At 46.3% G+C, this 12,335-nt stretch overlaps 1 protein-coding gene across 1 annotated transcript; it reads left to right on the top strand.

Moving 5' to 3' along the window:
• Positions 1-767: 767 nt before the first annotated feature.
• On the top strand, positions 768-11,923 carry smc2 (structural maintenance of chromosomes 2). Its single transcript, XM_058384444.1, has 24 exons — positions 768-1,096; positions 1,417-1,566; positions 1,733-1,855; positions 1,933-1,971; positions 2,159-2,269; positions 4,748-4,792; positions 4,887-5,120; positions 5,290-5,439; positions 5,823-6,056; positions 6,139-6,298; positions 6,401-6,518; positions 6,980-7,118; positions 7,380-7,499; positions 7,586-7,790; positions 7,893-8,028; positions 8,200-8,324; positions 8,550-8,743; positions 9,085-9,228; positions 9,437-9,631; positions 10,278-10,478; positions 10,588-10,704; positions 10,783-10,943; positions 11,049-11,196; positions 11,287-11,923. The coding sequence occupies exons 1-24, from the start codon at positions 929-931 to the stop codon at positions 11,473-11,475; spliced, it is 3,606 nt and encodes a 1,201-aa protein (XP_058240427.1). The 5' UTR covers positions 768-928; the 3' UTR covers positions 11,476-11,923.
• Positions 11,924-12,335: the final 412 nt, after the last annotated feature.

Genomic DNA, 12,335 nt, shown 5'->3' with positions numbered 1-12,335 from the left:
GAGTGGGTGAGTGGGTGAGTAAGTGGGTGAGTGAGTGAAGGGCTTTTCACACTGCGCATAACCCCGGGTTATCGTCGTTCTAAACACCACTTTTAACCCTGGGTAAAGAAACATTTAATTAAATAATTAAATAAACATGTAATTTGAATGCGGTGTTAGCACCACTTTTTACCCAGGATTAATCCGGCACCGCGGTGCTAAGTTTGTTCAGTGCGAAACGGAGCAGTGTTTGCTTGTTGCTCCTGGACTCATGTCACGTCAGTAACAGGAAACGCGCGTCATGTAAACAGGTTGCCTGCTGTTCAGTGACAGTGACACCGCAAATATACAAATAAGAACGTTGGGGGTTTAGGAATGTGCAGTGTGAAACATCTGTTAATGATTAACAGGTAACCCCAGGTATAGTATGAGCAGCGTGAAACGTGATGACAGATAACCCAGGGTTAACAATTTCAAGTATTCAAGCATTCACGGTATTTGGATCAATGGCACATCTGTATAACACTGTTTATTGCAGTTTATTCTGTACTTCATCATTACTGTGGCTTCAATTCCCTTTTATTACTAGTACTGTTCTTGTTTATATATTTTTTTATTATCTTTATTATTATTACGCCCTTCATGCCGCTCACGTGTCTCTAATTGCCCCTCGGGGACTTGAATTGAATTGAAGTGTGAAAAGCCTTTGCCGGGAGCATTGGCTTGAAAAATACGGTAGGTGGCAGTATGCATCTTCACGCGCAGCTCACCACCGAAGAAGAAAAACGGCCGCTGTGAATTGTTTGGCGCCGATTTTTAAGTTTGGAGTGAGCTCACGCGCTGAGGGGAGTTGTCTGTAAAGCGAGTAAAGAAGTCGTTTTTCCTCCCATTTTCTTGCCGCTTTATTTGCCTTGGAACACACTGCGGATTTGTAAGGAGCCGTTTCGAAATGTATATAAAGTCGATCATTTTAGAGGGCTTCAAGTCCTACGCGGAGAGGACGGAAATTAACGGCTTCGACCCGCTGTTTAACGCCATCACCGGACTCAACGGCAGCGGAAAGTCCAACATCCTCGACTCGATCTGCTTCCTCCTCGGCATTACTAACTTATCACAGGTTAGTAAAACATGTCACTGCCTCAAATGCTAACATGTGTTCGTTTGTTTTGCTAACAGTCTTAGGAAGGGTCTCGTGAGGCGTTAGCTAGCTAGCTAGCTAACGCCTAACGAGTCCCTTCCTAAGACTGTCAGGACTCGGTTACTACAAAATAACTTAAGGTCCCCCTTTTCACATCATACCTAATATAAACATCCCGTTTTACCACTAAATGGTTAGTTTAAGATATAAAAAATGTTCCTCAGAGACACTACATGTACGGTTTCTGTTCAGATATGTACTACAGAGGAGTGATGTTTCGTGTTTCCGGTTTGTTTCAGGTCAGAGCATCAAATCTCCAAGATTTAGTCTACAAAAATGGCCTCGCTGGAATCACTAAAGCCACAGTGTCCATCACTTTCGATAACTCCAACAAGAAACAGAGCCCACTGGGGTTTGAGACCCATGATGAGATCACCATCACTAGACAGGTGAAGTGTCTGTTATGTGGATGAACTTGTTTAAAGCAGCAGTATGTAACCCTGGGTGTTTCAAAGACTCAACCAGTAGATTCACCGTTCTTTAATGTTTCTAACGGACAGTTTGCATACTGCGGCTTTAAATGCTGCTCTCGATTCCCTTTTGCTTTCTGTTCAGGTTGTTATAGGTGGGCGGAATAAGTATCTCATCAATGGCGTCAACGCAAACAACATGCGTGTCCAGGATCTCTTCTGCTCTGTGGGGCTGAACGTCAACAATCCACATTTTCTTATAATGCAGGTAATACTTACAGAGATTGTTGTTATTAAAGCTAAAGACTGTTTTTCTTCAGTAAACTGACGTCTTTCTATTTTCAGGGCCGAATCACCAAAGTCTTGAATATGAAACCTCCTGAGGTGAGGCGATGCATTGTGTATCTAGAGATGTTATGTGTATCCATGTTGGATATATTTATTTTAAATGAAGTATATTATTTTGTTTTTACATATTAGATGTGTTCTCAAGCTGTTTTTACATATTAGATGTGTTCTCAAGCTGTTTTTACATATTACATGTCTTCTCAAACATGACATCTTGGTGTAGATTCTGGCCATGATTGAAGAAGCTGCTGGTACCAGGATGTACGAGTGCAAGAAGATCAGCGCTCAGAAAACCATCGAGAAGAAAGATGCAAAGCTGAAAGAGATTCAAACGGTCTGGCTGTGTGTGTGTGTGTGTGTGTGTGCGTGCATGTGTCTCTGTGTCTGGCTGTGTGTGTGTGTGTGTGTGTGTGCGTGCGTGTGTCTCTGTGTCTGGCTGTGTGTGTGTGTGCGTGTGTCTCTGTGTCTGGCTGCGTGTGTGTCTGTCTGTGTGTCTGGCTGCGTGTGTGTCTGTCTGTGTGTCTGGCTGCGTGTGTGTCTGTCTCTGTGTCTGGCTGCGTGTGTCTGTCTCTGTGTCTGGCTGCGTGTGTCTGTGTGTCTGGCTGCGTGTGTCTGTGTGTCTGTCTCTGTGTCTGGCTGCGTGTCTGTGTCTGGCTGCGTGTCTCTGTGTCTGGCTGCGTGTCTGTGTCTGGCTGCGTGTCTCTGTGTCTGGCTGCGTGTCTCTGTGTCTGGCTGCGTGTCTCTGTGTCTGGCTGCGTGTCTCTGTGTCTGGCTGCGTGTCTCTGTGTCTGGCTGCGTGTCTCTGTGTCTGGCTGCGTGTGTGTCTGTGTCTCTGTGTCTGGCTGCGTGTGTGTCTGTGTCTCTGTGTCTGGCTGCGTGTGTGTCTGTGTCTCTGTGTCTGGCTGCGTGTGTGTCTGTGTGTCTGTATCTGGCTGCGTGTGTGTCTGTCTCTGTGTCTGTCTCTGTGTCTGGCTGTCTCTGTGTCTGTCTCTGTGTCTGGCTGTCTCTGTGTCTGTCTCTGTGTCTGGCTGTCTCTGTGTCTGTCTCTGTGTCTGGCTGTCTCTGTGTCTGTCTCTGTGTCTGGCTGTCTCTGTGTCTGTCTCTGTGTCTGGCTGTCTCTGTGTCTGTCTCTGTGTCTGGCTGTCTCTGTGTCTGTCTCTGTGTCTGGCTGTCTCTGTGTCTGTCTCTGTGTCTGGCTGTCTCTGTGTCTGTCTCTGTGTCTGGCTGTCTCTGTGTCTGTCTCTGTGTCTGGCTGTCTCTGTGTCTGTCTCTGTGTCTGGCTGTCTCTGTGTCTGTCTCTGTGTCTGGCTGTCTCTGTGTCTGTCTCTGTGTCTGGCTGTCTCTGTGTCTGTCTCTGTGTCTGGCTGTCTCTGTGTCTGTCTCTGTGTCTGGCTGCGTGGCTGCGTGTCTGGCTGCGTGTCTGTGTGTCTGTGTCTGGCTGCGTGTCTGGCTGCGTGTCTGGCTGCGTGTCTGGCTGCGTGTCTGGCGGCGTGTCTGGCGGCGTGTCTGGCGGCGTGTCTGGCGGCGTGTCTGTGTGTCTGGCGGCGTGTCTGGCGGCGTGTCTGGCTGCGTGTCTGTGTCTGGCTGCGTGTCTGGCTGCGTGTCTGGCGGCGTGTCTGGCGGCGTGTCTGGCTGCGTGGCGGCGTGTCTGGCGGCGTGTCTGGCTGCGTGGCGGCGTGTCTGGCGGCGTGTCTGTGTGTCTGGCGGCGTGTCTGGCTGCGTGTCTGTGTGTCTGGCTGCGTGTCTGTGTGTCTGGCGGCGTGTCTGGCTGCGTGTCTGTGTGTCTGGCGGCGTGTCTGTGTGTCTGGCGGCGTGTCTGTGTGTCTGGCGGCGTGTCTGGCGGCGTGTCTGTGTGTCTGGCGGCGTGTCTGGCTGCGTGTCTGTGTCTGGCGGCGTGGCTGGCGGCGTGGCTGGCGGCGTGGCTGGCGGCGTGGCTGGCGGCGTGGCCGGCGGCGTGTCTGGCGGCGTGTCTGGCGGCGTGTCTGGCGGCGTGTCTGGCGGCGTGTCTGGCTGCGTGTCTGTGTCTGGCGGCGTGTCTGGCTGCGTGTCTGTGTCTGGCGGCGTGTCTGCGTGTCTGGCGGCGTGTCTGCGTGTCTGGCGGCGTGTCTGCGTGTCTGGCGGCGTGTCTGTCAGCGTGTCTGGCTGCATGGCTGCGTGTCTGGCTGCGTGGCTGCGTGTCTGGCTGCGTGTCTGGCTGCGTGTCTGTGTGTCTGGCTGCGTGTCTGTGTGTCTGGCTGCGCGTCTGTGTCTCTGGCTGGCTGCGCGCGCATGTGTGTCTGGCTGGCTGCGCGCGCGTGCGTCTGTGTGGCTGGCTGCGCGCGCGTGCGTCTGTGTGGCTGGCTGCGCGCGCGTGCGTCTGTGTGGCTGGCTGCGCGCGCGTGCGTCTGTGTGGCTGGCTGCGCGCGCGTGCGTCTGTGTGGCTGGCTGCGCGCGCGTGCGTCTGTGTGGCTGGCTGCGCGCGCGTGCGTCTGTGTGGCTGGCTGCGCGCGCGTGCGTCTGTGTGGCTGGCTGCGCGCGCGTGCGTCTGTGTGGCTGGCTGCGCGCGCGTGCGTCTGTGTGGCTGGCTGCGCGCGCGTGCGTCTGTGTGTCTCTGGCTGGCTGCGCGCGCGTGTCTGGCTGGCTGCGCGCGCGTGTGTCTGGCTGCGCGTCTGGGTGTCTGGCTGCGCGTGTGTGCGTCTGTGTGTCTGGCTGCGCGTCTGTGTGTCTGGCTGCGCGTCTGTGTGTCTGGCTGCGCGTGTGTGCATCTGTGTGTCTGGCTGTGTGTGTGTAGAGAGTTGGACTTCATTGCTTGTGTGTTTTTTCCCCACTGTAGATCCTTGATGAGGAGATTACCCCTGCTATGGAGAAACTGAAAGAGGTTGCTAAACTTTTATTATGATGATCATTAATAAGCTGCATTATTTTAAACAGTGACTTCATGCTCTCCCCACAACACTCTTCCACCCCCTCAGGAGCGTGCATCCTACCTGGAGTACCAGAAGCTGATGCGTGAGATCGAGCACCTGAGTCGGCTCTACGTGGCGTGGCAGTTTGTGTGCGCCGAAGAGACCAAGCTGAAGTCGGCTGAGGACCTGCAGCTGATGCAGAGCTCTATCAGCGAGCTACAGACCAGCATGCAGAAGAATGCAGAGCGCATCCGCGAGCTCAGCGAAGAAATTAAAGTGCTGGAGAAGAGCAGGGACAAGGTTACGTATTTGAAGACTCCTCCTGTAAACAGTACTTTAGTGGAAACATAACATTGCCAATGATTAGGTTATTCTTTGTGATGCAACTCTTTTAGCCTGATTATATGGCACTTTAGTCATACGAGATCCAGGTATGAGCTGTGACTAAAGAATTTGTGTGTGTTTTTAGGAGGTGGCAGGCGTTCTGAAGGCTCTGGAGGAGACTCTGGCTGAGGCACAGCGAGTGGACACGAAAGCTCAGAGTGCTCTCGATCTGAAGAAGCAAAATCTTAAGGATGAGACTAAGAAGAGGAAAGAACTTGTCAAAAACATGGAAGAGGTAAAAGATGTATATATTTAAATGTTTCTATTTGTGCTTTAAGATAGATTTCTATACCACCAATGTATTAAGTATTCAAAGCTCATAGCTGCCTTCAGTGGATTGCAGCTTTCATACAGCCCTGCTTTAGCATATCATCAATATACTGCTTGGTGCTACACAAGTGTATCAGGTGGGAAATGTGAGCATATAAAGACATTTGGAAATGGCTCTATATTCCGAAGACCTAGCTGGCTCTTAACCTAGCTTACCTTTGTCTCAAGTAGACATTTGTCACTATCCAAGTCTCAATTTGTCACTTTTTCTTCAAAGACATGAGCTAAATTATATAGCATAGTATCAAGATTCTGCTGTACATGATTTAAATCGTTTCCTTTCACAAGGACAAGAAGGTGTTGTCAGCAAAAGAAGGCGAGGTGACCAAGGTGATGGAGCGGCTGAAAGCCGTGCAGGAGGAGGGTAAAAAGGACGCAGAGGAGCTGGAGGCGGCCCAACAGCACTTCAAGGCGGTGTCCGCCGGACTCTCGGCTAACGAGGACGGTGAGGCGGCCACGCTGGCAGGTCAGATGATGACCTGCAAGAACGATATGAGCAAAGCAGAGACGGAGGCCAAGCAGGTAACATCCTCAACTAAACATGTAAATCAAGATCATATCATTTAAGATTATACACTTAATAATGCTTTTGTTTCTCACTTAGGCTCAAATGAAGCTAAAGCATGCTCAACAAGAGCTGAAAAGCAAACAGGCTCAGGTGAAGAAGATGGACAGCGGATATAAAAAAGACCAGGACGCCTTCGAGGCTGTGCAGAAATGCAGGGACAAGTTGCAGGCCGAACTTGGGAAACTCGACTACGAAGGTTTTAACTCTAACGTTCTGATGTGTTTCATTGTCCTGCTTCAGTAAACCAATTAAAAGCTGGTGTTAGTAGGCTACTAAAGCTTGCTTGTTTGTGTCCCAGATGGCAGAGAGGAGCGTTTGATTGAACAGAAAAGGCAGCTATCTCGCGAAGTCAACCACTTGCGTGAAAAATACGAGTCCTTCATGGGACAGTTCCCTAACCTGCGCTTTGAATATGCGTAAGTAGTTGTGGATTGAATGATTAGCGATACAGTATGTCTATAATCCTGTCTAAAAGTGGGTCAGCATTACATTTAAAATATCTTAACATGGATATTTTATAATGATATTTCTATAATACGTGTCATGATTTATAGGTTTGTTAACAAGCTTTTAATATAAATAAAATTGTTTTGATTAATGATTTTTATATTTTAATTTTTACTTCACATATTTATCCTTTTTACTGTAATATGTGCAAAAATATATTCCATCCATTATAAAATAGATAGCACCGTATCCACAAGATCTCAAAAAGTGCATTGTGACATACATGTACAATACACTGCAATACAGTATTACATGTCCTTTTCTGGATTTCCTCTTGAGGACCTAGAAGTAGGCGTCTATCTCCTAATCTGATGTGGGGTGATCCGAGTTGCCCCGTTTTTCAGTATAGCGGATGTTGTGGTTTTTGCAGCGATCCTGAGAAGAACTGGGACCGCAGTAAAGTCAAAGGTCTGGTGGCAAACCTCTTCACCGTGACGGACGTGTGTAACGCTACGGCTCTGGAAGTGGTGGCAGGTGGTCGACTCTATAACATAGTGGTGGACACTGAGGTGAGCTCGAAATGGACCGATATTTTTTCCCCCCTTTGTATTACAGCAGACACTTTTGGCTTCCCTTATATATGTTTTTCCCTTTGGTGTTCCTACACAAAGACATTCCAATAAATTTGGATCATAACTGATCTTTAGAAAGCATCTCACATGACCTTTACAGTCATGTGGATATGTTTATAGATCATTTATGCAGGGTTAATATAAGTAGCATTATTTGTGGATGCTACATACCACAAAAATGTTTCAAATAACTTTTAGGTCACTGGAAAGAAACTTCTGGAAAAGGGTGAGCTGAAACGCAGATACACAATCATCCCACTGAACAAGATCTCTGCAAGAACGCTGGACAATGGAGTGGTCTGCACTGCAAAAAAAATTGTAAGAAGCCTTAAAGATTTTCACTGGGTTAAATATTGAATTACGTTCTTTTAAAAGCAGTATTTATATTTTGTCTAATGTATCAGGTGGGAGAGGACAACGTTCACACAGCTCTGTCATTGGTGGGCTATGAGTCTGAGTTGCGCAAGGCCATGGAGTATGTTTTCGGAACCACGCTGGTGTGCGATACTCTGGACAACGCCAAGAAAGTTGCTTTCGATAAAGGCGTCAGCACCAAAACCGTCACACTCGGTGGAGACGTGTTCGATCCACAGGGAACGTTGACTGGAGGTGAGTACTGGACAGAGCCCTACTGTACTAACGGAAAGTTAGTTTAATACACTGTATTCCTAGATAACTGTATAAAACAGGAAACCTGTGTATTGTGTACAGGTGCTCGGGCGCAGACGGCCTCTGTGCTTTCTAAACTGGCGGAGGTGAAAGACATACAAGACAAATTAAGGGGCAAAGAGGCAGAGCTCATTACTGTAGAAAAGGAACTGAGCAGCCTCAAGGGAACCGCTGAAAAGTAAGTGATCCTATTTCTCTTTGAGTATCTAAATTGGAGTAAACTGAGACCTTCTAAAATTCCATGGCCTAGCTAATGGCTGTCCACCCCTGAGGTACTTGTATTACTCCAGTAGCAAAGGAAAGTGATTTTTTGATAGAGAGAATAAACGGTTTTAATATTCTCTGATAGGTATCGTCAGCTGAAGCAGCAGCTGGACCTGAAAACTGAAGAAGCCCAGATCCTAGAAACCAAACTCCAACAAAGCTCTTTTCATAAACAGCAGGAAGAACTCGAGAACCTCCGCAGGACCATCGGTATGTTCACGGACACACAGACAGTCTGGCAAATCCGTAGAAGCATATCTGATTGATGATCAGTTTAATAGTGCATTAATAATACAGTGTATTCTACTGTATATTAGATATGATGAGACTTGTCATGCTATGCCAAATGATTTCAGTTTGCTATCGATTTATTTATTTATTTTTTTACTATGAGTCTATAAGTTTCTCGAGCGTCTGTTTTGTTTCCTGCATTAGAGGAAAGCGAGGAGACGCTTACGAAGACGAAGGAGGTGCAAAAGAAGGCAGAGGAAAAGTATAAAGTCTTGGAGAACAAGATGAAGAATGCAGAGGAAGAGAGAGAGAAAGAACTGAAAGCTGCACAGCAGAAACTCAACCAGGCTAAAGGGAAAGCAGACGCCTTCAACAAGAGACTCAAGGAGAGACAACAGGTAACGTAGTCCTAAAAAAAAAAAGCATCATAGTGCAAAGGTCGTTCGATTTCTTTCTTTTATTTATTTATTTATTTTGTTGCTGTTATTTTAGTGCTTCACTGCTGACCATCAAAGTGTTGCACTTTCCAACTACTCTATATTTTTAGACCAGAGACAGACACCTCAGTTACACTTAACATTCTTAGTGGTCACACTTTAAGAGCAAAAATTCCTTATTCCACTTTTATTACTGCTGAGATTGCAGTAGTGATAATATGCCCACATTCTCACACCCCATATATTCCTTTCCCATCCCGTCTTTGTGTGTATAACTCTTTCTTTGTTGTGTGTGTGTGTAGGAGGCTGATGCTGTGGCTTTGGAGCTTGAGGAGCTGAAGAGGGAGCAGGCTGGTTACGAACAGCAGATTCAGGCTGTGGATGAGGCCATGAAAGCTTTACAGGAACAGATCAGTGCAATGACCACTGAGGTCGCAGCCAATAAGGTACGAGCATGCAGATCATTTATCTAGGGTTTACTCAATTCTGTTTGGGTAGAGATAACTTGAAAACATAAGAGCAGGTGATTTTCTTTAGTGTGTTGTATTAGCAGTGACAGTAAACACACAGTGAATAAGAAATAAATGTACAACAGGGTGGTGTTACAACCTTGGATATGTGATGCATACTGACTGTTGAAAAACTTGTGCATAGGATTGTGTGCGCCAAGCACAGGAGCAGCTGACCCAACAGAAAGAGGTGATCCTGGCCCAGGAGCGTGACATCAAGGGGAAGAGCGAGGAAGCCAACCGCTTAAGAGAGCACAACAACGACGCTCAGCTCAAAATCAAAGAGCTGGAGCACAACATCAGCAAGCACAAGAAGGACAGTGCAGATGCTGCTGCTAGGGTGAGTGTGTGAAGGGGACGGTGCATGGCATCTCTCATAACTACTTTACACACTCTCTTCCTGTGCCCCTCTTCCACACACTTGGCTCTCTCCGAGTCCTGATTCACTGCCTGAATACATTAAAGCAGATTATTTCAAGTGATGCAGCAGGATGTTATCCACTCAATAAAAGTGAGTGATGGACAACAATCGGCAGCTATTTTGTGCGCTGATAATGAGGGCGTGCTAATATTAGGAGCTGTTCAGGCACTATACTTGTACCAGTAATTTACATGAGTAACAGTAATTTACCTCTAATGCTGCAGTCTGTCGACTTCTTTACAACTGGCAGTTGCTAGCATACAGTAATTATCATTATTGGTAAAATATTTTTCTTTCCTCTCTTTAGTTGGGTATTGCTGCCTTGCCTCTACCTTTTCTGATCCCAAATAAGAAGCAAGGCACATTTAACTTCTCGGAACAGATTAATAAATAATTTCTTTAAATGGGTGGTCAATATACCTGGGTACAGTGCCAAAGTATCACCTGTGTGAGAAAACACTGATGTACATGGATCGATCTATCTATCTATCTATCTTAGATTTTATTTAATTCATACTTTCTTCGTAAATGTGTGTTAATGATGTGTTTATCTGGAACGACGTAGGTGACTCGCATGCTTGCTGAGAACGACTGGATCTCTTCCGAGCGCCATCTCTTCGGCCAGCCCAACTCCGCGTACGACTTCAAGGAGAACAACCCTAAAGAAGCTGGCCAGAGACTAAAGAGACTCGAGGAGACCAAAGACAAGCTGGAGAGAAACATCAACCGCAGGGCCATGAACATGCTCAGTGAGGCTGAGGAACGAGTACGGATTTTCAACTCTTTGTGCCTGAATGAGTTCTAGTTAATGTTATTTCTGTTCAGATTTAAATCAGATTTTTTTCTTCTGTCATGCTGGGTGTCTGTCTGATTAGTATAATGATCTGAAGAAGAAGAAGAGGATCGTTGAGAACGACAAAGCAAAGATCCTGGAGACGATCAAAGAGCTGGACCAGAAAAAGAACGAGGCGCTCAATGTGGCATGGCAAAAGGTCAGCATTTAAAGAATTTAATATGTACTCAATGCTGACAAACCTGTAAATGAAGAATTTTTTTTCTTTTATGTTTAGGTAAATAAGGATTTTGGATCCATATTCTCCACTCTGTTGCCTGGGGCAGATGCTCGTTTGGCTCCACCTGAGGGCTGCGGTGTCCTTGATGGCCTAGAGTTTAAGGTTGCTCTTGGAAACACATGGAAGGATAACTTGACAGAATTGAGTGGAGGCCAAAGGTCAGACAATCCAGACTACCGGATCCAAATACTACATCCAGAAGCAGCGGCACAGGTTTTAATTCTGTATGTGCTCACCTCACGTGTTGGGTATGTGCGTTTCAGGTCACTGGTGGCACTTTCTTTGATTTTGGCCATGCTGCTGTTTAAACCTGCTCCGATCTACATCCTGGACGAAGTGGACGCGGCTCTCGACCTCTCGCACACACAGAACATCGGACAGATGCTGCGCACACACTTCACACACTCCCAGGTTATACATTAAAACCCACACACTGAGCTGCACTCCTATTTTATATTATTATATCTGTTTTCTGAATTGTTCTTATTCTGCCTTTTGTAGTTTGTGGTTGTGTCGCTGAAAGACGGCATGTTCACCAACGCCAACGTTCTCTTCAAGACCAAGTTTGTGGACGGTATCTCGACAGTGACGCGCACAGCTCAGACACACGAGGGAAAGGTTCTAGCCCATCGAGCACATGACAAAGCAAAGACCAAGGATAAACGTCAGCGTGAGATACTCGCCAGCTAAGCATACAGTCACAGGACATGCAAATAATCTTCAAAATTCAGCTTCATTATTCTAAACACATGTATACAAGCGCTTTCTCTCTTTTTTTTTTAGTCTATTACGTAAACATGTCGTGTTTTTAACTTGTGTGGCTCTGATCATTCATTTGAAGGTAAAAGTATGGTAGGTAACATCATGTACAAGTTAGAGTATTTTGCTAATGCTGGGAACTTATGCCATTGTTTTGGGGGAGGGGGGGGATGCATTTTTTTTTTTTTGTACAGTGTTTATATTTTCTATCCTGCATTCTACTTCATTTCTTGCAAAATGTTTGTTCTATACCACTTCCTACTCCATCCTGTTTACTTCCATAAGACATTGCATTTCACTCTTGTTTGTTTTAAGCTATTTTCAATAAACGTGCAATCGACGTCGGGGGAAAACTCACATGATGGAACTCTGAGTCTTCATTAGTAGGTTAGTTCAACTGAGCATCACTGCAGGTTCATCACCCCAGTGTTGAGATGGATCGTAATCAATTCACGAACTTGTACGGCGAAACTAGAGGCGAGTGGTAGCTACTGCGGTAAACATCAATGAACAAGTCTGATATAAAATGACAAAACAAGGTTTTATTACTTGTGATCATTCCAATTTGTTTCTTCAGACGTTTATCTTGTGATGTGAAACCATAATCAGTTGACACTTGGCTAACATGGATGGCATGGTAATTTTTCTTGCACACAGTGTATTAAGCCACATGCAGTTCGGTTTCATGTTTGAACTCTCGGGGAAATTATATGTCCTGTTTTGAACAGGACAGTATGGATTGTGCAATCTAATCTTGTCTAGAATAACTGATCTTTTTCGAGTGTATGAAT

The sequence above is a fragment of the Hemibagrus wyckioides genome, linkage group LG29, assembly GCF_019097595.1.
Source record: "Hemibagrus wyckioides isolate EC202008001 linkage group LG29, SWU_Hwy_1.0, whole genome shotgun sequence".
Lineage (NCBI taxonomy): Eukaryota > Metazoa > Chordata > Actinopteri > Siluriformes > Bagridae > Hemibagrus > Hemibagrus wyckioides.
The sequence above is the reverse complement of the archived record's forward strand: the minus strand, read 5'-3'. Positions and strand labels throughout refer to the sequence as shown.

Coding starts and splice junctions, on each gene's coding strand:
- smc2 (XM_058384444.1), top strand. CDS start 929: ATGTATATAAAGTCGATCATTTTAGAGGGCTTCAAGTCCTACGCGGAG. Junction 1,856..1,932: donor CACATTTTCTTATAATGCAG/GTAATACTTACA, acceptor TTCTATTTTCAG/GGCCGAATCACCAAAGTCTT. Junction 6,057..6,138: donor CAGAGACGGAGGCCAAGCAG/GTAACATCCTCA, acceptor TTTCTCACTTAG/GCTCAAATGAAGCTAAAGCA.